This window comes from Girardinichthys multiradiatus, chromosome 18 (assembly GCF_021462225.1).
Source record: "Girardinichthys multiradiatus isolate DD_20200921_A chromosome 18, DD_fGirMul_XY1, whole genome shotgun sequence".
In the NCBI taxonomy this organism is placed as follows: Eukaryota; Metazoa; Chordata; class Actinopteri; order Cyprinodontiformes; family Goodeidae; genus Girardinichthys; species Girardinichthys multiradiatus.
The window spans coordinates 4,173,531-4,199,407 of NC_061810.1; the positions used below are offsets into that span (position 1 = coordinate 4,173,531).

At 39.8% G+C, this 25,877-nt stretch overlaps 2 protein-coding genes across 2 annotated transcripts; both read left to right on the plus strand.

Moving 5' to 3' along the window:
• Nucleotides 1-469: 469 nt before the first annotated feature.
• On the plus strand, nucleotides 470-15,130 carry si:ch211-167j9.5 (tyrosine kinase receptor Cad96Ca). Its single transcript, XM_047390841.1, has 12 exons — nucleotides 470-608; nucleotides 771-866; nucleotides 953-1,028; nucleotides 3,655-3,847; nucleotides 4,107-4,245; nucleotides 5,134-5,232; nucleotides 5,664-5,824; nucleotides 6,282-6,419; nucleotides 7,528-7,639; nucleotides 8,733-8,832; nucleotides 14,406-14,505; nucleotides 14,772-15,130. Exons 2-12 carry the CDS (start codon nucleotides 824-826, stop codon nucleotides 14,877-14,879), a joined length of 1,269 nt encoding a protein of 422 aa, XP_047246797.1. The 5' UTR covers nucleotides 470-608; nucleotides 771-823; the 3' UTR covers nucleotides 14,880-15,130.
• A 250-nt stretch (nucleotides 15,131-15,380) lies between these two features.
• Nucleotides 15,381-20,728, plus strand: tmem97 (transmembrane protein 97). Its single transcript, XM_047390842.1, has 3 exons — nucleotides 15,381-15,577; nucleotides 15,667-15,811; nucleotides 19,918-20,728. Exons 1-3 carry the CDS (start codon nucleotides 15,464-15,466, stop codon nucleotides 20,190-20,192), a joined length of 534 nt encoding a protein of 177 aa, XP_047246798.1. The 5' UTR covers nucleotides 15,381-15,463; the 3' UTR covers nucleotides 20,193-20,728.
• Nucleotides 20,729-25,877: the final 5,149 nt, after the last annotated feature.

The following is a 25,877-nucleotide window of genomic DNA, read 5'->3' on the forward strand; positions in this document are numbered from 1 at the left end:
GCAATGAGCTTCTGCTGCAGCTTAGGGAGGAAAACCACACACTCGGGGTCTCTGCAGCCGTTTCCCCGAACTAAAAGGTGCTACTGAGACATGCAAGCTGCTACTCTTTGCACTATTTTAGAGCTTTTCCTGTCTGCCACTCATCTGATCCAGACTGACAGAAAACATTCTTAGCCTGGGATGCCAGTGGAAGTTTTTAAATGCTAATTCATAACAAAAAATATACTTCTGGTTCGAGTTTTATATCCACCTTTTACCCTTCAACCAAATCTTACAGGAACCATTTTTCACACTCCACTTTCTGCTGCATTGTTACTTCTGATTTAGCTAATCCTAATGTTTCAGTTTGTAGAATCTGTGCTGTGGGCTGACTCCGGTGCTACGCATCAACACTGTGTCACAGGGGAGGTTTGCATCTCAAACCACCTGCTTTTTCTGTCAACTTCCTCTGCATGTGTTGTGGTTCACATGCACATCTGAGCTCCTGCTAGGGGCATGACAGATAGGTCAGGGGTTCTGACAAAACACAGAGAAGTTCGATGTTGTATAACCGAGTGGTTCTGAACAAACAATGAAGGATTGCAGCTGGTTTGGCACCTTGGTCTGAGGTATGGATCCTTTCACCTTCTTCTGTTCTTGTCTTCATAACACCCAAATTGAGGCTGTTTAATGATGTAACAGAACGTTTAGGGTGTGTCTTTTCTGTAACCCAGTTTTAAACAAAAATGTTTTTCTACCACATCTGTCTGTAAATATTCTCCCTTTTTCAGACCAAAGTGATGTTCTTCTACTCACTCAACTACAACTTGGGCTCTTTGGGCAGATGACATTCAGACTCATAAATTCCTACGTTAAAATGTGTGACGGTGAGCTGTCTTGCCTCCTCAGTTCTGATTCCTTTTCAACATAGTCTATGGACACATTTTAGACCTGAACCTTTGTCTTATTTCAGAGTTCTACATTGCCATTGGAGTTCTGTCCTTCTTCCTGCTGGTGTTCATTGTGCTGGGCACCGTGTTTCTGAGAAAGTAAGAATTTTGTAGCACAGTTTGATCTAAACTTCAACCATTTTGCTTGTGTTCATTTTAAAATGAAAAGATACAGCTTCCTTTGGAGTGCAGTTACTGGAGAACCCACTTTGTTTGAGTGCAGTATACGAGAATCATCGTGAAATCTTCAAAGCCAAACACATCCTGATGTGTGTGCACAAATTTCTGTAGAAAAAATTATCACAGTGATAACTGACAATTTATTTATGACCACACTGTCGGTTAAAATGACACACTTCATTTTCTTCCCACTTTCCTTCCTTGGTTATTCATGCTAGGGGTTGTTGCAAAATCTTCATGTAGTGTGGTTATTTTTCAAGACCTTAAAATCTGCCTTTGCATACTGGTGGAGGTCGGTTTGCTGGACTTGGCTTTGTTCCGAGAAATTGTTCTTTTTGGGTTGGCGGCTGATGTTGTGCAAAAAGGATTTCTGTTTATGCTTAATTTAAAGAAAACCAGGCTGAATATGGTTTGATTTAATCCAACATGTATTTTCAATCACATTAGCTGTGTTGCCATTAGATGGCAGCAGAATAATTAATAGTTTTAAATGTGAGCAAAGTTTTTGTAAAATTTGAATTTCAAAAACCCAGTTTCCTGCATTGTGTTGAACTTTTCTGCACCTAGTTTTTTCTACAGCTGCTAACTGAAAGGCAGGTATATGGAATTTAATGCTAGAAACTGTTCAGATATCTTTTTTCTTGCTCAGATCTTGTCCTTAGATTTACTCCACTCAGTTGTAGATTTTTTATTTTTTATTCTGGAAAGTAGCAAATTAATATGTGCAATTTCTGCATCTGTTCATGGTAATATTTAACAATTCATAAACTATGGAACAATAATTAGAGTTCACAGGTGAGTTACCTTCATTTTCAAAACCCTGCCAAACAATACGTACAGTTGGAACCAGAAGATGTTTAAATACAAAACAGAAAAATAAGCGTTGCTTTCTCACTGGCTGACATTAAATCAGACTAACCTCTTCCTGCCTTCAAGGCAGTTATGATTACTCAATAATTTCTCTTTGCTAAAATCCAGAATGGCATTCTGTGACTAGTTAAAAGTTAATCAATATTTACCATTTAAAGACATGACTGATACTGCATTCTACATCAATTTTATGTAGCTGTAGTTGTAGCTTATATTATGATGGTTTCTTCAAAGAGCCGTTGTAGATGCTGATGGCTGTGGGCAGGAAGGATCTCCTGTAGCGCTCCGTCTTACAGAAGATCTGAAGAAGCCTCTGACTGACTATTTCTATCAGACTGAAGATCTACAGACTTTCTCCATAATGTTCTTCATTTTATGAAGAATCCTTTTTGTACAATGATCTCCTGAGGTTCCAGAGGAGTTCCCGGAACAGAGCCAGCTTTCTTTATCAGCTTGTTGAGCTTTTTTAAGTCCCTGGTTCTGATGCTGCTTCCCCAGCAGATGATGGCAGAAGAGATCACACTCTCTACAACTGACTTATAGAAGATATGCAGCATCTTGCTGCAAACACGGAAGGTTCTAAGCTTCCTCAAGAAGTACAGTCTGCTCTGTCCATTCTTGTAGATATCTTCACTGTTGCATCTCCACTCCAGTCTGTTGTCCAGGTGAAAACCGAGATATTTATACTCCTCCACCACCTCCACTTCTTCTCCCATGATGGAAATAGTGTCTGACCTATTCCTGTTTCTCTTAAAATCCAGCCTTGCAGGTATGAACAAAACCAATCCCCACCAAATGTTCCAAACTGAATATTAGAATACTGTGGTCAACAGTGTCAAAAGTTGATGTTAGATATAAAAGGACTAAAATCACAAAACTTCCAGAATCAGTTGCTAAAAGGACATCATTAAAAACCTTTAACAATGCTGTTTCAGTGCTGTGAAGATGTTTAAAATCAGACTGGAAAATCTCCTAAATCCTGTGTCTGTTCAGAAAGTAATTTAAGTGGATAGGAACAATTTTTGAAAGAAATGGGAGTTTTGAGATCGGTCTAGAATTTGAGTACACCGAAGGGTCTAGATCAGTGGGTATACCACAGCAAGCTCAAAACCATTGGAAACCATTCCATAGGCCATACTGCTGTTTATGATGACAAGAACTGAGGGTCCAATTGAAGAGAACACCTGTTTAAAAAGACTGAACTTTGTCAACAAAGAAGTGAAGGAAATTATTACAAATTACAGTAGAGTCTTTCAGGATTGTAGCGACAGATCAGCTACAAACAGCTGTATGAACATTTATTTACCTTAAAACTATTTTATTGATTTCTACCCTGCCTCACTTTTTAATCGGAGAGTTTCTCAGGAGTGGGTGCGCCCTGTCTCCTGTCCATTGACCATTGGATGGTCACCAGAAGCCCCACAGCCCAGAGCAGTTAAGCATGCTTTGAAAATGACTTGTTAGAGATTTCTTCTGTCAGTTACATATTTATCTAGTATTGGCTCTCAACAGAAGCCAACTTAAAAAATATATGAATTGGCCCTTTAAATAAGGGCCAATTTGCTGCTCTCTGACTAAGTAGAGTAGTTATGGTGAACGGGGTTTTTACACTAAAATGCACTTTTCAGTCTCGTACAGGGTTGTTTTCTGAAAAGTCTGCAACATTTTTCTGCAGGTACCGCTCCTTGGTCCGGACTGTCCAAAGGCTGCCAAAGAGCAAGTTTGTTCTGGATCATCTGCCTCAGTTAGAAACCCCAGTTGTGACACCACCAGTGGAGGATGAAGAGCAATGTCCTCCACAAACTCCTCTGAAGACAACCAGCACAGTCAGATTATCTTCCAAGAGGCTGTGGAAAGGCCTGCAGCAGGTACCACACTAACACACAGCTGTTTCTAGAGCTATACCACCACCCAGCTGAAGACACAGGAGCTGAATCCTAGTAAACTGAATAGTTATGTCAACACATTTTTTGTCAGCATATTCCCACCATTTTATGGATATTGCTATCTGATTTGGAGTCAAAGGTGTATTTTCTCAGTACTGAAAACAAAGGCCATACAAACAAAATGCTGGTCTTTCTCATTCTGTGTTTATGCATCACTTTATGAGGAGTATTTCAATTGCAGGAACCTCGTTTCACCAAGTCAGACCTAAATCTGCTGCAGCTGATCAAAGCAGGGAAGGAAGGAGTCTTCTACCAGGCCAGAATGAGCAGAGGGACATGTAAAGGCCACAGCATCTTCACCTGCAAGATCAGCAAGGAAGGTACATTACAAACGTGGCTCACTTTTACATCTAAAGTGGTCATTTAGGGGATATTTTTCATTGGAAACTCCCAGTAATTCCTCCCTTTAACTAAACTATTTTGAGTAATTTTTCTTCTTTTAGGTCATGCGTGTCAAACTCCATTCCACGAGGGCCGGGTCCTGCACCCTTTAGATGTTCTTCTGCTTACACGCCTGAATGACATACTCAGTTCATTAGCAGGGATCTGTAGAATATGACTGCAAGCAGAGGAGACAATTGAGCCATTTTAGTCAGGTTTGTCGGACCAGGGACACGTCTAAAGGTTGCAGGACCTCAGCCTTCAGGACTGGAGTTTAACACTTTGGGTTTAGGTGATAAAGCTCCAGTTTGGTGGATTGTACAACACAGAATGATGAAAAGTTAAAAACAGCTACTCCTGAAAAGTTCATCAATACATTTACATCAGGAGAAATTCTTTAGATCACCTAATGCTCTTTTTAACAAATAAAATGGTAAATATGAATAAACCTAATTAGTTTAAGGAAGATTACAGCTAGCTTGTCCAGAAAATGTCGTTTTTCAACCTTACTTCTGTGACTTTACTGGTGCTCCTTTGGGGCTCCTATGTGGGACCTTTAAGCAGCTGCTTAGTTTGCTTATGCTTTGGGCCAAATCTGTAAATAATCATTTGTTAATGTGTAAAAAAAAAAAAAAAACATAGAAAAAAACCTGCTTTGTTTGTGTTCATCAAAATATCATAAATGCTAATATTTATAAATAGTACGTTTTTTCCACTTTATGTGCATATTTAAATTGTTGCTATGAAACTGTCAGATTAGTTCATTTAACCTGAAAAATGTTTGTTTTAATGATTTGGTTTAGTTTTTGTGTTTTCCTCCCCCTAAGGTGTGCGTCCCAAACATGTGGGCATGGAGATTTGCATCATGAGAAAACTGGTTCACCACAAAAACATCCTCCAGTTGTTGGATTGGAACACGAGTGAACGTAAGAGCTTTCTCACAGGTTACACAGTTGAAGTTGAAATAAACTGTATGAACAGACAGATAAACATTTGTCCTCACAGTCTGACAGTAAATCAGACAAGGATTGTCCTGGGTTAGGTCAGTTAGGATTTCCAAAATTATTTCTATTTGCTAGAATAATGCAAGAATGTCTGAGATGTTTTTTCTTTCTTCAGAGTTTTAGAATATTCAGCAACCATTTAAGATTTTAGGCCATTTTAGAAACAAGACTCTATTTTTTTATTAAATATTAAATTGTTTCCCGGGTTACGCACCCTTTTAAGGACCCTCATAGGTGGTAGATCAAACAGTACAGATCCCATTTATGTTCCAGACAATACTGCAATAACTGTTCTTATAAATATTTAAATGTCCCAGCTCTGATGGGGTTTGACTAAACATTCCTGTGTACAGAGCCTAATATTCTGATCATGGAGTATGTGAGTTATGGCACACTGAGGACCTTTCTCCAGACCAACAGAGTCAACCTCAGTGGAAACCCAGAGCTACAGAGCCTCCTCACCATTGCTTCCTACCACATCGCTCTGGCAATGCAGCACCTGCGCTCCAAAATGGTAACCCTCTCACAGGCTGTTCCATATTCTCACTGTCTCTTTTATAACTTTGAAATATTTTGTCTTATTGATAAAAGACAATTTATGCAAAGTCGGAAATAGTTTGGGCAAATATTGTTCCACACAACTTTGATTCCATGTTGTGGATGGATCTTAGATGAAAACTGTAGACACATTTGTAGCCTCTTGTTTTAGTATTGACATATTTTTAAATTGTATTAACTTTTATTATCATTCCAAAACAACTTTCTTAACTGTACTTTAGAATAGTCACTTGCCAACTATCTCAGCTGATGACTTTTTTGCTCTGTTGCTTATATTCTTGCATGTTCAGGACAGGCAAGAATATGATCTTGAATATTTTGTGTTCTGACGCACACTTCCAGTAAAAGACATCAATGGTTTTATTCAGAACACAGACCTTTGTCAAACTGTGATGCTGTGGTCTTCTCTGCAGATTGTTCACTGTGACTTAGCTCTGAGGAATATTATGGTCAATAAGTTTCCTTGGGAAGTGAAATTAGCAGAGTTTGGTCTGGCCCAAGACCTGACCCGCATGGCGAGCCGCCGCAGCAGCCGTTGGAAAACCCCACGAGTAAGAAATACACACACGTCTTTTGTATCTTGGGGTTGTTGAGTACCGTTGACTGGTTTTTATATCCCCTGTCACTGATACCTATGATGACATCATTAGAACATTGTTTTAGTTCATCTGAAATCATTCTCCCATGTTTTATTTAACTATCAACCTGCTGACGAATCTGCTGTTAATCTTCTGAAAAAGATTAAAATGGATCAACCACTGCATTAAAAACTAATTGCAGCAGGTCATGATTATACTTTAGGGGACATTTTGTTCTTAAGGGGGACACCTCTACATCCAGTTTAGATCACTTTGTGTACATTTTGAATAGGAAGTTGGGGCTCCTTTTTTTGCTCAGCCTTTAGATGGTTCTAGCAGCAACGACAAATGACTCTTTGTTACTTTAATGCACAGAAAACCCTTTGACTCCACAGGAACCTCTGATGTTCTGTTTTGTGTGTTAAGATAAAACCTGCTTTGCAATTTAAGTCATTTGAAATATTTTAAAGCAGTGCGTCTTGAAGTTTTTGCGTTTCTTTTTTTTGTAACAAACAGCATTAGCGTTTTCCATACAATACCACTGAGGCATGACCAATGATAAGTTTAGGTACATTTTATCTTACATCATTTTGTTTAATTTTGTGGCTATTTCTAATCTTGTTTGATGTGCTGTTATTCCATGACCAAATTTCTTCACCATATAAAAAAGTAACACATGCCACGGCTAAAACTATTACATGGGAACTTATGAAGCGTTTATTTTATACTGTGAGCGTTCACAAAACACCCAGGTTGCCTGTCATCTAGCATGTAGCTTGCAGGACTGAACACACCAGGGTAGTGACACTGTTTATAACAGGAAACGACTATTTTTCAGACATGTGGCTTTGTCCTAAAGACAAAGCAGTTGTTACTTCTTTAACCATGGCAGTTATTTCCCCCATAACTATTCTGAGGTCTAAAATTACTCTGAATGCAAAATGAATTTCTGTTCTCTCCTGAAGGTTCTGCAGTTTCTGATTTATATGAATCTGCTGTATGAGTTTTGGTGTTAGAGAGGAAACAGTTTATCATCCTCTAAAAGTGAACACACTTTTTCCATTGTGTGTATTTTATACAGCAACGCGTCCCACTGCGCTGGTACCCTCCTGAATACTTCAAGAACAACTACTACAGCTTCAAAGGAGATGTATGGGCGTTTGGCATTGTGCTGTGGGAGATGCAGACATTTGGTAGGTGGACACTTCAAAGATGAAATATGCTTAATAGGAGGCAAAACAAGGCTGGAGGATGTAGGCAGTCTAATGGTTAAATGACCCACTTCAATTAGGTTGGTTACTAGAAAGCGGGGTATAAAATGCTGTATTTTTTTTTTCTTTGCATATTACATTTCTACCTTTGCTAATTCAGAACCTGTGTCCGAATACTTAACTACTAAACATTTATTTATGGTGCGGCACAAGTGGCATATGGGATTAAGCATACACAGAGGCTTGAGTCCTCGACGCGGCTGTCCCGGGTTTGAGTCCCGGCGACATTTACTGCATGCTGATTTATTTAAGTGAAACTAAACAAAAGATAATTTCCTGGGATGTTTACAGCATTGTAAAACAATAGCTAAACTGTAATCTTCTGTCAATGAATGTAAAAAATACTGTTCTGAATCTTGTTAGAGCTCTTCTAAATGTGGCCACGCTATGCTGTCTTTTAAGTTTAAAGAACAAGTGCTGACATCTGGTGGTCGAAACTGGAGATTGCAGTCATGTTGTATGGCATCCAACAACTGTCTATTATTAATACTATTATCTGTCAGTGAGAAAGCAGTTAGCTGATCATTATACCGGGAAAAAACACCGTTGAGTTTATTCTCTAGTTTTTTGTTTTTTTTTCTTATTTTGAATTAGCTTCAACTTCTATTTTAGCTTCTTTGATTTGATTGGTTCACACACATTTGCCTAGTCCTACATAATGTATCAAATGTGGCTTTCTATATCTGAGATGTGTATGCTTCAAAGATATATGGAATATTTTACCATAGACTATGTTTTTATTCTCCTGTTTTACCCTTGAAGCAACTGTTAGTGTTCTGTCATGAAGGCTCTGCACCTCAAAATACACACATGGTTTGCTATAAGGTTTTAGCATGAAACCTTATTAGATGCCATTTCAAAATAATTGCAAAGCTCTTTCTTGTTTTTACACAGTAACTAATCAATAAGGAGTATCATAATGCTTGATATGATATTTATTTTAGCAAACAGCGTATCTCGATTAAATTGTGTTTTCTAAATTATAACAACTCTTATGGAAATCTTTAAATTACAGGTACATTACCATACCCAAACTTGGAGACATCAGAGGAAGTGGTGTTCCACATCTACATGGGTCATAAAAACACAAACCCTGAAGGATGCAGACCAGAAATGTAAGTAAATATTATCTAAATAAAACCCATATGTGATATCTGATCATTCATGTAAATTGTCTTTTCTAACCTTTAAAAAGTTACCCAAGTAAAAAGTCTTTTCTCTTCTTTTCTTGTCTTTCATTGTTTTAGATTGTTTGTGATTGCATTGTACAGATAGATTCGTTGCACATTAATTCATTGTAAATGGTTTTATTGGCTTGTTGGTGTATTGGTGCTCTGGCACCAAAGGATCAGCTCACTTTATGTCGGTGCAGTCACATCATCAGTCCAAGTGAAGCTGTGAAAGAGTTCAGCTGATATAATTATCACTCTGATTAAGACTCATTGCTGAAAAAGAGGGATAGAGATCTTTGAATTTACGGTCTTCTTTGGTAATCAGTGCTTACCTGTAAAGAAAAGTGTGTAGCTACCATTGCTTTGTAGTAAAAAATGGCCTCAACTAAACTTCAAGGTGATGCAGCAAAGAAGCCACTTTTGAAAAGAAGACATGAAGGATAGACTGAAATTGTGCAAGTCCAAAGATGGTGCAAAGATATTTTCTTTGATGGCTCATCCTTTTAATTTTTTGCACCTCTATTGAAGAAATATTTGAAAGGGTGAGAGCCACAATGGGCTCTGTGTGGTTCCAACAGGGAATCCACCTGATCCAATCCATATGAGAAGTTGCTTCTCATTTAAGGGAGTGGGCTTACTGTTATGAATAAAATGTATTTCCAAACCCAGAGGTCCTCCAAACCTAACTACTTCCAACAATCCAGGCACACTTAAGTATGGAGCTGTGTGTTTTCCATGTCCGAGCTATCGCACCCTGTTGGCGGTTGGACGCCTTGGTGCTCCTACCGGAACTGTCCCCAGAAGCGTCAACACTGTTTACAATCACTTTATCTTAAAGGAATGACTGTCAATCTGTACTATACTTTTAACAGTTTTAATGTAAACAAGGCAGAGGAATAGTTAGAGATCAGCACTGAGCCTCCCATCCTGGATCCGCTTGTTGATCAAAGTGACGAAGCAGGCCAGAAAGAAGGTCACATGTAGTTTTTCATCTGGGACTCCTATGCAAGGATGTACACTCTCTCAGTGTTTATTAGTAGACTATGTGTCATCATTGTGGTGTCTATCTGATAGAGTTTGTAATAGCAGGTGTCCAACTCTGAATCTAAGTGTTGCTGCAGCATTCTAATCACCCCGGTTACAGAGCGTTCCATAATCAACTAAACTTAATGTCAAACCGTTGGTCATTTGTCCTTATAATGTACGTCAGTGATGAGTCTTATCCATATCCTAACAAAAGTGAAAACATGAGCATTTGTACTTACTATATATTATTCAATTCAATTCAATTCAATTCAAAAAGACTTTATTAATCCCAAAGGGAAATTAAATGTTGTTGTAGCTCATATTATGAAGGTTTCTTCAAAGAGCCGTTGTAGATGCTGATGGCTGTGGGCAGGAAGGATCTCCTGTAGCGCTCCGTCTTACAGCAGATCTGAAGAAGCCTCTGACTGAAGACACTCTGTTGTTGTAGGACAGTCTCATGAAGAGGATGCTCAGGGTTCTCCATAATGTTCTTCATTTTATGAAGAATCCGTCTTTCCACAATGATCTCCAGAGGTTCCAGAGGAGTCCCCAGAACAGAGCCAGCCTTTTTTATCAGCTTGTTGAGCTTTTTTAAGTCCCTGGTTCTGATGCTGCTTCCCCAGCAGATGATGGTAGAAGAGATCACACTTTCCACAACAGACTTATAGAAGATATGCAGCATCTTGCTGCAAACACCAAAGGACCTAAGCTTCCTCAAGAAGTACAGTCTGCTCTGTCCCTTCTTGTAGATGGCTTCACAGTTGCATCTCCACTCTAGTCTGTTGTCCAGGTGAACACCGAGGTATTTATTCTCCTCCACCACCTCCACTTCTTCTCCCATGATAGAAATAGTGTTTGACTTATTCATGTTTCTCTTAAAATCTACAATCATCTCCTTTGTTTTAGTTACGTTCAAAATGAGATGATTGTTTCCACACCATGCCACAAAGTGGTCCACCACCATCCTGTACTCAGCTTCTTGTCCATCTCTGATCCACCCCACGACTGCAGAATCATCCGAGTATTTCTGCAGATGACAGGAGTCTGTCTTGGACTGGAAGTCTGAGGTGTACAGAGTGAAAAGGAATGGTGAGAGTACAGTCCCCTGTGGTGCTCCTGTGCTGCTGACCACCTGGTTAGACTCACAACCCTTCAGTCTCACAAACTGTGGTCTGTTTGTCAGGTAGTCTTTGATCCAGGAGATTGTTGAGGCCTCCACCTGAGTCTTCTGGAGTTTCTGACAAAGCAAATCAGGTTGGATTGTATTAAATGCACTGGAGAAATCAAAGAACATGATCCTCACAGTGCTGCTGGCTTTGTCCAGATGACAGTGGGTTTGTTGAAGCAGGTGTATGATGGCATCTTCAACTCCAACTCCACAGCGATAAGCAAACTGAAGGAGGTCCTGATAGTTTATTGTTTGCTTACTCAGGTGGGCCAACAGGAGTCTCTCTAGGACCTTCATAATGTGAGATGTCAGGGCAACAGGTCTATAGTCATTGAGGACTGATGGGTGAGTTTTCTTTGGTACCGGAACAAAACAGGAAGTCTTTCACAACACTGGAACCTTCTTCTGGGCCAGGCTAAGGTTGAAGAGGTGCTGCAGAATCCCACAGAGCTGCTCTGCACAGGCCTTCAGGACTCTAGGGCTGACATGATCTGGACCTGCAGCCTTATTCCTATTCAGTCTCTCCAGTTGTCTCTTCACTTAACTTCTTGAGACACACAGGTGGAAGGGGGAAGCAAAGGAAGCATTAGCATCTTCTGATATGGTTGAAGGCAAACATGTAGAAGGGTCTAGGGCTGAGGTGGAAGATAGAAAATGTGAGGTGTTACTGGACAGCTGTGGGTCCTGTGGGTCAAAGGAAGATGGAATGTCTGTTTGGCTGTGAGCAGGAGAGGAGGATGCTGAGCTTGTTTCTGAACTGAACCTATTGAAGAATGTGTTCAGTTCATTGGCTCTGTCCAGACCTCCATTGGTCTGATCATCCTTCTGCTTGAAGCCTGTGATCTTCTTCATCCCTGTCCACACATCTCTAATATTGTTTTGCTGGAGCTTGCTCTCCAGCTTCTTCTTGTACAGGTCCTTCTAAAAATATTAGCATATTGTGATAAAGTTCATTATTTTCCATAATGTCATGATGAAAATTTAACATTCATATATTTTAGATTCATTGCACACTAACTGAAATATTTCAGGTCTTTTATTGTCTTAATACGGATGATTTTGGCATACAGCTCATGAAAACCCAAAATTCCTATCACACAAAATTAGCATATCATTAAAAGGGTCTCTAAACGAGCTATGAACCTAATCCTCTGAATCAACGAGTTAACTCTAAACACCTGCAAAAGATTCCTGAGGCCTTTAAAACTCCCAGCCTGGTTCATCACTCAAAACCCCAATCATGGGTAAGACTGCCGACCTGACTGTTGTCCAGAAGGCCACTATTGACACCCTCAAGCAAGAGGGTAAGACACAGAAAGAAATTTCTGAACGAATAGGCTGTTCCCAGAGTGCTGTATCAAGGCACCTCAGTGGGAAGTCTGTGGGAAGGAAAAAGTGTGGCAGAAAACGCTGCACAACGAGAAGAGGTGACCGGACCCTGAGGAAGATTGTGGAGAAGGGCCGATTCCAGACCTTGGGGGATCTGCGGAAGCAGTGGACTGAGTCTGGAGTAGAAACATCCAGAGCCACCGTGCACAGGCGTGTGCAGGAAATGGGCTAAAGGTGCCGCATTCCCCAGGTCAAGCCACTTTTGAACCAGAAACAGCGGCAGAAGCGCCTGACCAGGGCTACAGAGAAGCAGCACTGGACTGTTGCTCAGTGGTCCAAAGTACTTTTTTCGGATGAAAGCAAATTCTGCATGTCATTCGGAAATCAAGGTGCCAGAGTCTGGAGGAAGACTGGGGAGAAGGAAATGCCAAACTGCCAGAAGTCCAGTGTCAAGTACCCACAGTCAGTGATGGTCTGGGGTGCCGTGTCAGCTGCTGGTGTTGGTCCACTGTGTTTTATCAAGGGCAGGGTCAATGCAGCTAGCTATCAGGAGGATTTGGAGCATTTCATGCTTCCATCTGCTGAAAAGCTTTATGGAGATGAAGATTTCATTTTTCAGCACAACCTGGCACCTGCTCACAGTGCCAAAACCACTGGTAAATGGTTTACTGACCATGGTATCACTGTGCTCAATTGGCCTGCAACAAAAGCATTGGGGTTTTGTGTCTGTAGCTTAGCAACAACTGAGCTGATGGCATCACATTCAGTGTCAGCAACAGCGGAAGGTGGAACATAAACTGTTGCCAAAATAACACTGGTGAACTCTGGGTAAATAATATGGATGAAAACTTACTGCCAACAGTTCAATATCTGGACTGCAGAGATGACACTTCACAGTTACATGTCCTGGATTACACCATCTGTTGTTCACAAGTAATGCCAGTCCACCTCCTTTACATTTGCCGCTCCTCTTTAAATCTCTGTCTGCTCGTATGGTTAAAAAGCCCGGCAGAGAGACGCTGGAGTCGGGGATATGATCCTGCAGCCATGTCTCAGTTAAACACATGATACTGCATGCCCGGTACTATGGCTGGGTCCTTTGTAGGGCTTGGAGTTCATCCAACTTGTTTCCCAACGATCTCACATTGCCCATCAAAATCGACGGAAGAGATGGTTTGAACTTCCTCCTTCTCTCTCTTCTCTTAGCTCCTGCTCTGCATCCTCGGCATCTCCTTTTCAACTCATCAGGGATTTGGGGTTGTAGCTGAAATATTATTTGAGCTTTTGAGATATTAATCAGCTGCTCCCGGTTGTAAGAAACAACCCCGTTGCCATGGCAATGCATCATAACAAATGTCCAAAAATAGAAAGTATAAAGAAAAATCCTCCAAGCTGCACAGCATCCGACACTGCAGTGGACAGTCATCCAAAAAAAATCAACTGTATCCACCACAAGAGGAATAGTTCCCAAAAAAGAATAAATCGGAATCAAAAGTAACAGAGCTACTCTAACCAGCTGCCACCTTGAGCGGCGCAATTCTAGAAAGAATTCTAGTATGTTATATATCATATTATACTTATTATGGCTCATCTATAAGTAATAATAAAAAAGGTTATTCCTAACATCCATAACAGTGTAGTGCTGTGTCAAAAAACAAATGTGAGATCACCTCTGTAAATATTGACCATTTGCAAAAACGTGATGTATTTGCTAATAAAAAAAATTGAGGTTTGAGAAGGATTCCTAAATTTTCTATGATATTCTCTAAAAAGGTTTTTAATAAATAAAATGTTGCAGAAAACACAACATTTGTTACTGCTGTAACTTTGGCCATGACTGTACATCTGGGCGCGTGTGTGAACTGTTGACATTTTTACACTTGAAAGACTTTCTGCATTGGTATTTAAAATAATGCAATGTTCTCTAAAACATCAAAACAGTTACTGATATTGGACATGTGAATAAAAGTGAATAAATGGTTGGATCTTACAGGCTTCACATCATGCGCGACTGCTGGCAGGAGCCTTATACCCTGAGACCCTCCTTCAAGGACATCGTATGCATGCTGGAAAACATCATGGAGGATGATGCAGTAAGCAGCCCAATCTTTTGTTAATGTGATGTTTAGGTGATAGAGATTAAAGTCCAGGTTTTTGTGGCATAGAACTTAGATCATAAGCAACCATTAAAAATTAACCCTTTAGGCAACTTCAAATCTGCTCCCAGTGAAAGGTTGCTGGTGCCTTCAAAGAGCCAATGTAAAATTGATTATGTTTGACATCCTAGTTTTGTTGCCATGCATGGAAATCAATATGCAATGGTTTTTATAACCAACTGAATTATTTGTCTTTGTTGCAGGACTACGTAGATGTGGAGAGTCCACAGAGTTTGGTGAAAGATCAGGCAGAATATCAGGAAGCTAAAGGTCTGCGAGTGAGTGTCTTCGAGGAAGAACCTGATTTTTAAATGACTGGATGTTTATCAAAGCTGTATTATAGATCATTTAAATCAAAAACTATTAGCTTATGTTTTATGTTTGTTACTTTGTGCATCGGACCTTTAAAGTACTCTCTCTGACAGGGGAGAGGGAAAAATGGATGGAGGATGCAGTCACATTTTAGACTGGCCACTCTAATTGGCTATATACGTTTCTATTTTCTTTATTTTTAAAAACTTGTATTATATTTATCATCATTTTAATTAAACATTTTAAAGTATCTGTTTTTATTAGACTCTTTTGTAGCACAAAACGTGCCTATTTTAAGTAGAATTGTACAAATTGTTAAACAAAAGATAAAATGAAAAGAGAGAAATTCTATTCCAACAGACACTAAAAAACTGGAAACACGTATTACAGATCGAGAAAAATAAAATTTTTGCTCGGTCTTTTACGTGGAGTACCTGAAGCAAAAACAGGAAAGTGTGGTGCGTTCAGGAACGCCTCCTCTCCCTGTGAGCCAATAGGACGGACTTATGGAACATGCGTTTTTACGCCACAGCACAGCTGAGGACTTTTCGACCCAGGTTCTCATCGCGTTCAGTCACAAATAATGGCCATCCGAGTGTTAGAAATAATCTTTTTCTTTTATTTTGCCTCTCACATTCCTATTACGTTATTTATTGACTTACAAGCCCTGCTGCCCGGAAATGTGTACCCCCAGCCGGTAAGTTCCGACCACAGCGTTTTCTTCATCTGTTTGCTGAGGAGAATCAGTCTCGCTGCTGAGATTAATCACACAGTTTTCTCCATCAGCTGGTTGACCTCCTGAGGTGGTATGCAGAAGAGTTCAAAGACCCCATGATGCTGGATCATCCCGAGTGGTTCAAGTCGTTCGTTTTCTGTGAGGCTTTGCTTCAGATGCCATTTTTTCCTATTGCAGCTTATGCTTTTCTGAAAGGTGCGTAAACCATAAAAGTGGTGATTGGGTGAAATCTGTAACCCAGCTGCTTTTCCAGATAGCCAAACACCCCGTTCAAAGTGCAGCTTACACTAAAATTGACACAAAGTAAGAAAAGACTAGGTGTTCACACTGACACACTGGTTTCATGGGTGGAAGACTCGGGAAAGACTTGGGCGCACCACTTAAACCAACAGACCGCATCAAACTTACAACTGAGCGCATCAAACTTCAGTAGAAACTCTCGCGAGAACAACAGTTTAATGGAATGACGGTCCAAACATACCAGTAGGTGGCGGTAATAGAAGATAAATTCTGACGCCATGTATTTCTTTTATCCTCTTCCTTAAAATGAATGAGAGGCAGTTTAAAACATGTTACATTTAACCCTCAAGTGAAGATGATTTGTCGACTGTATTATTTGCTATACTCAAGGTGAGAGTTTATATTCCAGATATTTGAGGTTGGGAATTTGTTTGTGGGAATATATTTTATTCAGAAACAATGTAATTAGTTGATGTGTTGTGCCTTGTGCATTTCTGTTAATAATGTTGCATAGTTACAAATAAAGTTTTAAAAAACTCATCTTGCAGCTGTTCTGTCCCAGCCTCTCTATTTCATTGACTGTGAGCAACACGCATTTGCAATTAGGTCCTACAGACTCCAGTCTTCACACCCTCTCACACTAACATGTGAGAGGGTGTGACAGTCGCCCTGCTGACTTACCGCATATAGTGCAGACTCAGGCAGACTTCTTCCACTGCGAAACCTGGAGATAAAATCGGGCAAACAAATGTGTTGCATGTCCCCACCTTTGTAATAACATGTAATACATCACATAGTATTACATGTCATTACTTGTGAATAAAAACGGCCAAAACAAAGAAACAATGTGTGAAGAACGTGTATCGCACTGCTTCCATAGGATTTAAGAAGGTAATTATCAGTTAGGTTTCTGCTAATCAACAAGTCATCAGGAAATTTAAAATGTTTCGAGTTGACAGTTTTCCTAGAAGTGGATGTCCAAATAAGTTCCCTGAAAGATACAGTTTTTAGAGAAAGTGCACCAAAAAAAAAAGTCAATAAAACAACAGGACTTGTAGAATCATGTCTCGAATAATGTTGAAGGTTGATGGTTTGGAGTTGTTCGGCACAAACTGGAACTGGGCACCTTGTATATCAAGGATATATATAGTCAAATGTGAGGTTTAGGCATATGTTCTTCAAGCTGTAAAATAATCCCAAGCACAACTGCAAATCAAAGCGTTCCAATGGTCGAGTCAAAGGTCAGACCAGAAGAAAGATGGACATAAACCAGTGTTCGTTCGTTCGTCGTCTTCCGCTTATCCAGGACCGGGTCGCGGGGGCAGCAGACTCAGCAGAGACGCCCAGACGTCCCTCTCTCCAGACACCTCCTCCAGCTCCTCCAGGGGGAGCCCAAGGCGTTCCCAGGCCAGCCGAGAGACATAGTCCCTCCAGCGTGTCCTGGGCCGTCCCCTGGGCCTCCTCCCGGTGGGACGTGCCTGGAACACCTCCCGAGGAAGGCGTCCAGGAGGCATCCGGTATAGATGCCCGAGCCACCTCAACTGGCTCCTCTCAATGTGGAGGAGCAGCGGCTCTACTCCGAGCTCTTCCCGGATGGCCGAGCTCCTCACCCTATCTCTAAGGAAGTGCCCGGCCACCCTACGGAGGAAACTCATTTCAGCCGCTTGTATCCGTGATCTCATTCTTTCGGTCATGACCCAAAGTTCATGGCCATAGGTGAGGGTAGGAACGTAGACCGACCAGTAAATTGAGAGCTTTGCTTTTCGGCTCAGCTCTCTCTTCACCACAATGGACCGGCACAGCGCCCCCATTACTGTGGCAGCTGCACCGATCCGTCTGTCGATCTCCCGCTCCATTCTTCCCTCACTCGTGAACAAGACCCCGAGATACTTAAACTCCTCCACTTGAGGCAGGAACTCCCCTCCAACCAGTGTCTGCAAGCTAAATAATGTTGTATGGAAGAGACGGCAGGGGTTTCTTCACAACCATGTGAGACACTGATAAAGCAATATAATGTTTTACATTGTAGTTCATTTTCATTCTCAGGTAATTGACTTGTGGAGTGGAGGTTGTTTAATACACATCTGTTATATTCTGGTTTAGCTCTTCTTAGCTATATATTATCAATGTGTAAAATGTGATGTTTTGTTGATCTGTTGTTTAGATCACTCAATTTTATGACCTGGTAAAGATAAGGGCCCGTATTCACAAAGATTCTCAGAGTCCTCTCAGAGAGCTCCTATCTTAGCCTAAACATTTTTGGCATGGACTCCAAGCTTAAGAGTGATTCACTTTGCTGCTGAGAGCGACTCTCAGCTAGGAGACAACATAAATTTCTATCTTAGTGAGGAAGTGTGATTTACCTCATTGCTAGGTGTAAAGCTGTCTTCTAAGAGATGTCATTGGTTGTTAAAAGAAACAATAACAAAAAACAAATGCGCTCCTAGTAATTAATGGAGAGAAATTAACCGATGATAGAGAAAACCGAACTGAACAGAGGAGCAGAGCCTGCTGGTGGAGGAGAAGAGAGCAGTATTGAAAGGTAGTTTTGGTCCTGGGATCACGGTGGGAACAAACAGACATTCCCAGCAGATCAATGTGTCGTTTCCTCTGCTTTCAGCACCAGCCTGGAATGTGAGCAGCTCTGGTACCTGCTGCATTCAGAAGCTATAGAGGAGATAGCAGAATACCAGAGAACTTCTCCACAGACGGGGAGCGTTGGAGATGACCATTTAGGCTTAGGCTGCTGACATCATCCTTAACAATACAGCAAATACTGATTCACCTCATTTACATCTTCCGTCTGTGTATATAGGGCTTAGATTATTGGACTGTATCTTGTCTGAAGTTTGTGTATATATATATATACATATATATATATATATATATATATATACATATATATATATATATATATATATATATATATATATATATATATATATATATATATATATATATATATATATATATATATATATACAGTACAGACCAAAGGTTTGGACACACCTTCTCATTCAAAGAGTTTTCTTTATTTTCATGACTATGAATATTGTAGCTTCACACTGAAGGCATCAAAACTATGAATTAACACATGTGGAATTATATACTGAACAAAAAAGTGTGAAACAACTAAAAATATGTCTTATATTCTAGGTTCTTCAAAGTAGCCACCTTTTGCTTTGATTACTGCTCCTCACACTCTTGGCATTCTGTTGATGAGCTTCAAGAGGAAGCTCATCAACAGAAACCTGAAATGGTTTTCACTTCACAGGTGTGCCCTGCCAGGTTTAATAAGTGGGATGTACTGTATATATATAAAAGTTTTTTCAATTTTTTCCAAATTTATTTTTTGACAGCATTTTACAGTCTAAATATTTAAATAATTTTGTACTGTTTTGTTTGTAATTTTGTTCACTTTTTATTCACGGTTATTTATTATTGTTTCTATTATTTATTAATCCTTCCTAATATCACCTTACTAGATGTGCACTTTTAAGGTGTCCTGCTGCTGCAACTATTTAATTTTCCCCCTAGGGGGATGATAAGGTTAATCTTATCTCTATATTAATAATTGTAACATTGTTATAGACGTTTATGTGCTAATTTATTTGGCTATTAAGGGGGTGGATCCCTGCGCAATCGAACCGGTAGCATTTTAGTAATTCACTGTTGTTCATTGTATGGAGAATATCTCACCATTCTCTGTCTTTCCACCATCTTAAGACACGCTTAGGCTGACTAAAAGTCCTTTTTCTTAGAATGACATTAGGAGGACTTGGAGCTACTTTTACTCTTCTTTGTGAATACGTGTCCAAATTATGTTCAATGGCCTAATGATGTGACAATCATTAGAATCAAATGAGGGTGTACTCTTTTTTTACACTGACTGTTACACTGACCGAACTGAGAAAAACACATTAGGATGTAAACCTGTAAATATAGCTTGCTAACTGTGGATAATTAACATTTTTTTTTGATATTTTGGGAATTCAGTAGATCAAGCATCAGGGAAATTATGCAGTCTGGTGAACCTTCTACTGATCACTCTCATTCTCCAGGTGGCTGTCAGTGGATCCGGACTCCTGCCATTGTGTATTCCACGCATGTTGCCACCACGCTGATTCCCATCTTAGCCCATATCCTCTTCTATGACTTCCCTGTCAAACCCCACCCTGGTCCCCAAACTAACCGGGAGCGCTGGCTGCTGATCTCCATCTACGCACCGTACCTGCTGGTCCCAATGCTGCTACTGCTCACAATGCTGCTGTCCTCCAAATACAACTCCACCTCCAAACCTGGAAGCACATCGGGCAAAGCCAAGAAGAAAAACTGAATTTAACACAAAAATGTGTAATTTACCTTGATTTCAAAATATCTTCCCCACCTCTTTGTAAGGTACATCTATGTAAGAGCTCATGTGAATTGTTGGTGTTTTAAAATGTCAGTTGAGAAGAATCTTCTAGATAAATGCCAGATTATGCATCTATTGTTGTTCTTTCAAATTAATTTAGTTTTTTTGTGCTAGTTTTGAGTTTTTAACTCTACCATATGACTAAAATTGTCATGAATTACTGCAAAACAAAGCTTATTGATGTTATCGAACTATTTGGATGGGATTTAAACCTAAGTCTGAGTAAAATTAATTGGGTTTAATTTGGGCCTGTTTGTTAATAAGGTACCTTTAGATTACTTTTGTTATTTGACTCCACAGTGGCTTGCATTGCATTATCCATACACTTTTTTTACAGTTTGTCACATTAATGCATTTCATGTGATAGTCCAACATCAAGTAGTGTATAGTTGTAAGGTGGAAAGAAAATCGTGATTTTCAAATCTATTTACAAATAAAAATCTAAAGTGTCGGGTGCATTTCTATTCAGCTCTCCTTACTCTAATACCCTAAATAAAATCACGTGCAGCCAACTGCCTTCAGATGCCTCCTCATTGGTAAACGGAGTCGAACTTTTTGTAATTTAATTTTCAGTAAAAATCCAGCTATTCTGTCAATGCCCCAGAGGTTTTTATGAGAGAATGTAAGTTGCAACACTCTATGTATGGTGGAAAACTAATATCGTACATCACCCTGAACACACCATTCCCTCAATAAGCCTCAACAGTGGCAGACATATACTGTGGGGATGTTTTCCTTCAGCAGGGACAGGGAAGCTGGTAGGAACTGATGAAAAGATCTCTGCAGTTAAATACATACCAATCCTGGAAGAAAACATGTTATAGGTGGCGAAAGGCTTGAGACTTCCAGCTCGATAATAACCCACAATGGAATAGTTTAAATTAAAGCATATTTATGTCTTAGAATGGCCCAGTCAAAGTCCAGACCTAAATTAAATTGAGAGTTTGTTGCAGGACTTTGGATTCAATCTGAGCTATTTATAAAAAAATAATTGAAGATTTCAGTCTCTATATGTGCAAAGCTGGTTAAGTCATACCCCAAAAGACTTGCAACTATAATTGCTGTAAAATGTATTCAACCAAACCTACCCTTATTGCTTTATATAGAATTTAACAATTTACCGTAACAGCTAGGTGCTGCTAAACAAACTGATAACTGATCATCACCAAGTGCGAGCACATTGTAAAAAGTATGGGCAGTTTGCTGGTGAGGAATACTCATGTATGAGCACAGTATGAAGTTGAAAAGACATCAGTATTGAACTTAGTGAATCAATCACAACTGCCTATTCATCTCAGAAAGGTTATGAAGCCATTTCTAAATTCTGGAACAGAGTCCATTAGGCAGACAAAAGTCAAACTGGGAGTGTTTCCCATTATGCACCGCGCATATGGTGAAAATCCGACACAGCTTAACAGTAGAAAAGCCAGTTTGTTATAATGAATTAAACACAAGTCAGAAATACTGCTGGGCATACGTGTACATGGAAATGCCAGAAGGTTTCCCTCCAGGTAGAGAGCAATCTGAAACACAACGCCGATGGCAAAGTTCTGAAAAGGTAATTTTTAAAATTGTGAGCTTGTGAACAGTAGAGCAGGCCGACATTCTAAAACTAGAGGAAGATCATCTGCAATACAATAAAAGTACTGCCATTTGTTTGGTCTGGAAAGATTTCTCTTCAGGTGGTTTAATTTTGTGTCTCCATAATTTTTATAGCACTTTCATAAAGGCTTGTGACGTTCTGTTTTTAGCCAAGTTTAAATAAACGTAGCATGATGTGAAAAAGAAAGCCATTGTTAAAAGAGAACTGTAGACGTATAACAGGGAACACAGCAAAAATGTACAGTCATATTCAATTAATTAGAATATTATTGAGATGTTCATTTATTTCAGTAACTTAATTCACTAAGTGAAATGTTTTCCAAAAACTCAGACACCCTGTTGTAATTGCAGATCTTCCAGATGAGGAAAAAGCTATGGAATCAGTTAATGTGGTGGATACACAACAATTCGTGATGTAAGAACTTTGAGTTTTGTTTCGTACTTTCATTCACCCTTGAGTTTTCTTTATGTTTAGTTATTTTTTCAGGTTATTGTGATTGTTTTTCTTTGCAGCCATTCTCTTTCATTGATAGCTCCCTGCACTCCTCATAGCTGTTGCTCATCAGTAACCATCTCCTGTTCTACATTCGTAAATGTGCTCATCAGTCAATATCAGATCTTCATGCCATGCATGCTACCTGGGTCTTCAGTCACCTGCCTCTTGCCCAATCACTGCAAGGATGAGCGGGTATAGACCAGGGTTCTGCAACCTGCAGCTGAGGAGCCCTTTGGTGACTCTCAATAACTAACATTGGTCAAAACTGATGAAGAACGGAGTAGTGTTTTAGCTATAAAGCTAATAAAATATCTCTCTTTTGCTGTTTTTGTACAATATCGGCAAAGAACGTCCACAATTGAATGACACTAGAGGCATACAGAAGTATTTTTTTTCATTAAGCCACAAATTACATGATAGTTTCCTTAATTTTCTATAAATTTGAAATGTTGCAATCATTTAAAATATATTAATTCTTATCATTCTAAGCATTTTCTGTTTTCTTTGTTCTACAACCTAAAAAAAAGGATGCAGTTTTGAACCATAAAACAGCTTTTAATATGAAACTTGATAAAACTCTTTCATTTAAAGGCCATTTGGATTATGCAAATATTTGATTTAGGTGAAACAAGGGGGGAAATTGTGTTCCATGGCTTCCAAAGGTTGCTAATTACTGGTATAGACATCATGGGATGGATGCATTTTGGTGGATTCCGCCTGCCTGGCTGTCGCTACATGGGTCCTTATTAAATCACTAAAGATGACAAATACTCAGTATTTCTGAACAAGCTCTAATAAATCTTCTGAAAGAAATGGGATTTAGGTACAGAAATGCCAAATAAAAAACAAATTAAGACCTTAGAAAAAAGCATGGTTCCACCTTGACTGTGGATGATTGGATGAAGGTGAGATTCAGCAATGAATCCTTAGTCCTGCACGCATCTAAAACATCGACAACAAGAAGAAATTACACTCAAGGAGGTGATGCTATAATATGGTTTTGGAGCCATCTAAAGGAAATAAGTAAAGATTTCTGTCTTGGAAGAAGCAGCACATTTCCAGAGGTACTAATGATCTGGGCTCAGAAAATTTAAACATTTACTCTACCTACAGTGGGGAGAACAAGTATTTAATACACTACCAATTTTGCAGGTGTGCCGACTTGCAAAGCATGTAGAAGTCTTTAATTTTTACAGACAATACAGACCACAAAGCAGTTGCAAGACAAATCATGAATAATGATGAGTCCAAATACAGAGAGGAGGTGGTACGCCTGCTGCAGTGGTGCAGAGAAAGCAACCTGTGCATCAATGTGAAGAAGACTAAGGAGATGGTAGTGGATTTCAGAAGGGACAAGCGCCCTCTCCCTCCCCTGTACATCGGAAGAACAGCTGTGGAAGTGGTCGCCAGCTTCAGGTACCTGGGTGTGCACATATCCAATGACCTCACCTGGAGTGCCAACATTTCCTGTCTGGTCAGGAAGGCTCACCAGCATCTCTATTTCCTCAGGAAACTGAGGAAGGCTGGACTTTGAGCTTCTACCAAGGTGTGGTGGAGAGTGTCCTCTGTACCTGCATCTCTGTATGGCACACCAGCTGCACTGCTGCTGAGAGGAAGGCTCTGCAGAGGGTGGTAAAGGCTGCACAGAGGACTGTGGGGAGCAGTTTTCCCACAACCTTAGACCTCTACACATCACAATGCAGGGGGAGGACCCTCCACGTCATGAAGGACTCCGCCCATCCCACACATTGACTGTTTCAGCCCCTCCCCTCAGGCAGGCACCTGAGGAGCATTCAGAGCAAGACCACCAGACTCAGAACCAGCTTCTTCCCTGAAGGTGTCAGATAGTGATGTTACCTCTAACACCGAGGCTTCAAAGCACGCTTCAAACTCGACAGGGTAGTTATAGTGAAGCAGTGGGCCGGAGCTTGCTTCATGTGACGTCACCGATGCTTCATTCAGACCGAGTCAGCTGACTGCTTTGAGTTGACTGGCGGAGTTTCAAACATCTGGCGCGATTCAGTGTATTTAAGATGCTCTCAAGCCCCGGTTCACATCCCCGTTCTACACGTATTATACATTACGAACAGCTCTCGTTTTTGGATATTCGGAGTTTTGGTGGATTATTCTGTCATGGAGCAACCATCTAGGAAGCGTTACCAAGTGTGGGAATATTTCAATTTGGTGCCACCTAATAAGTTGATGTACATTCAAAGTGTTTATTAAAAGGTATATAGCTTATACTATGCAGTAGTGTTATAGTCATGGTATCATGTTATGCAAGAGGTGCAGTAACCGGTTGTTATCTTGGTTTTACAGGTGCAGAGTTTGCTTTCCCCGCAGCTGCTGACGTATAATCATAATAATACGTCATCAATGCTCAGGCATTATAGAGCCAAACAGGAGAAACACTCAGCCTCCTGCCACTAATCAAGGTCAGCATAACATAGATATATATGCAGAATTAGAAAGAATGACAGTTAAATATTTGTAAGTTAAAATGAAGTTACTTGTCTTTGTTATTTTCTTTCTTTATTTTTTTTAGGATCCAGCAAGCAAGAGCTTGATGAAGCGCTTGTGGACTTCATAGTGAAGGACTCCCAGCCTTTCACTGCATCCAAACCTAGACCACCCAGCTAAACAGTTCCTTGTCACACCAGCCTCCTCTGTTCCCTGTGAAAGAGTATTTTCCAAAGCTGGAGAAATTGTCTCAAAAAAAAGAAACCGTTTGAGCCCTTCTACTGTGCAGAAATTACTTTTCTTGAATAAAAACATCTGAAGTAACACAAGCACCCACTTTATTACACCAAGCACAATGTCTAAAAAGATTCAGCACATCAAGCACACTCCCAAAGTAAATTTGAATGACAAATCAAACATTTTCACTTATTCATTTATTTATTTTTTGTTATTTATTTATTTAAAATGGGACAGTGGATTTTCATAAAACAAATGACAATTCAAGTTTAAGAAGCCAGAATTAGCCTAAAGGCTATTTTTCATCTGTAATCCCCTACAGTTCACATTGTTTTTAAATTATTATTTTTTCATGAGTTAATTACTCAGAATCTTTAATGGGTTACTAAAAACATATATGTACAACACGCATATATACATACATAAGTGCTATTATTTACACAAGAGGTGCCTCACATTGGCAGGGCTTCATTTGGTGCAACAATCACTACTGCCAGTAAATGTCACCTAGGGAACTGAATGAAGCTTCGCGTAGAATCAGAATCAGCTTTATTGCCAAGTTCGTACATACAAACAAGGAATTTGACTCCGGTACACTTTGCTGTTTTGTTCTGTTTTTGCATTACAGAATATACAAATTTACAATGTACAATATACACATATATAATAAAAAGGTGCATTTGCAACATCTGTATGCTGTTATTCTGTACTCTATTAAATGTTCAACAGAGAAACAGCCTGGGGGAAGAAACTGTCTCTGTGGGGGCTGGTTTTAGTGAACAGTGCTCTGTAGCGGCGGCCTGAAGGTAAAG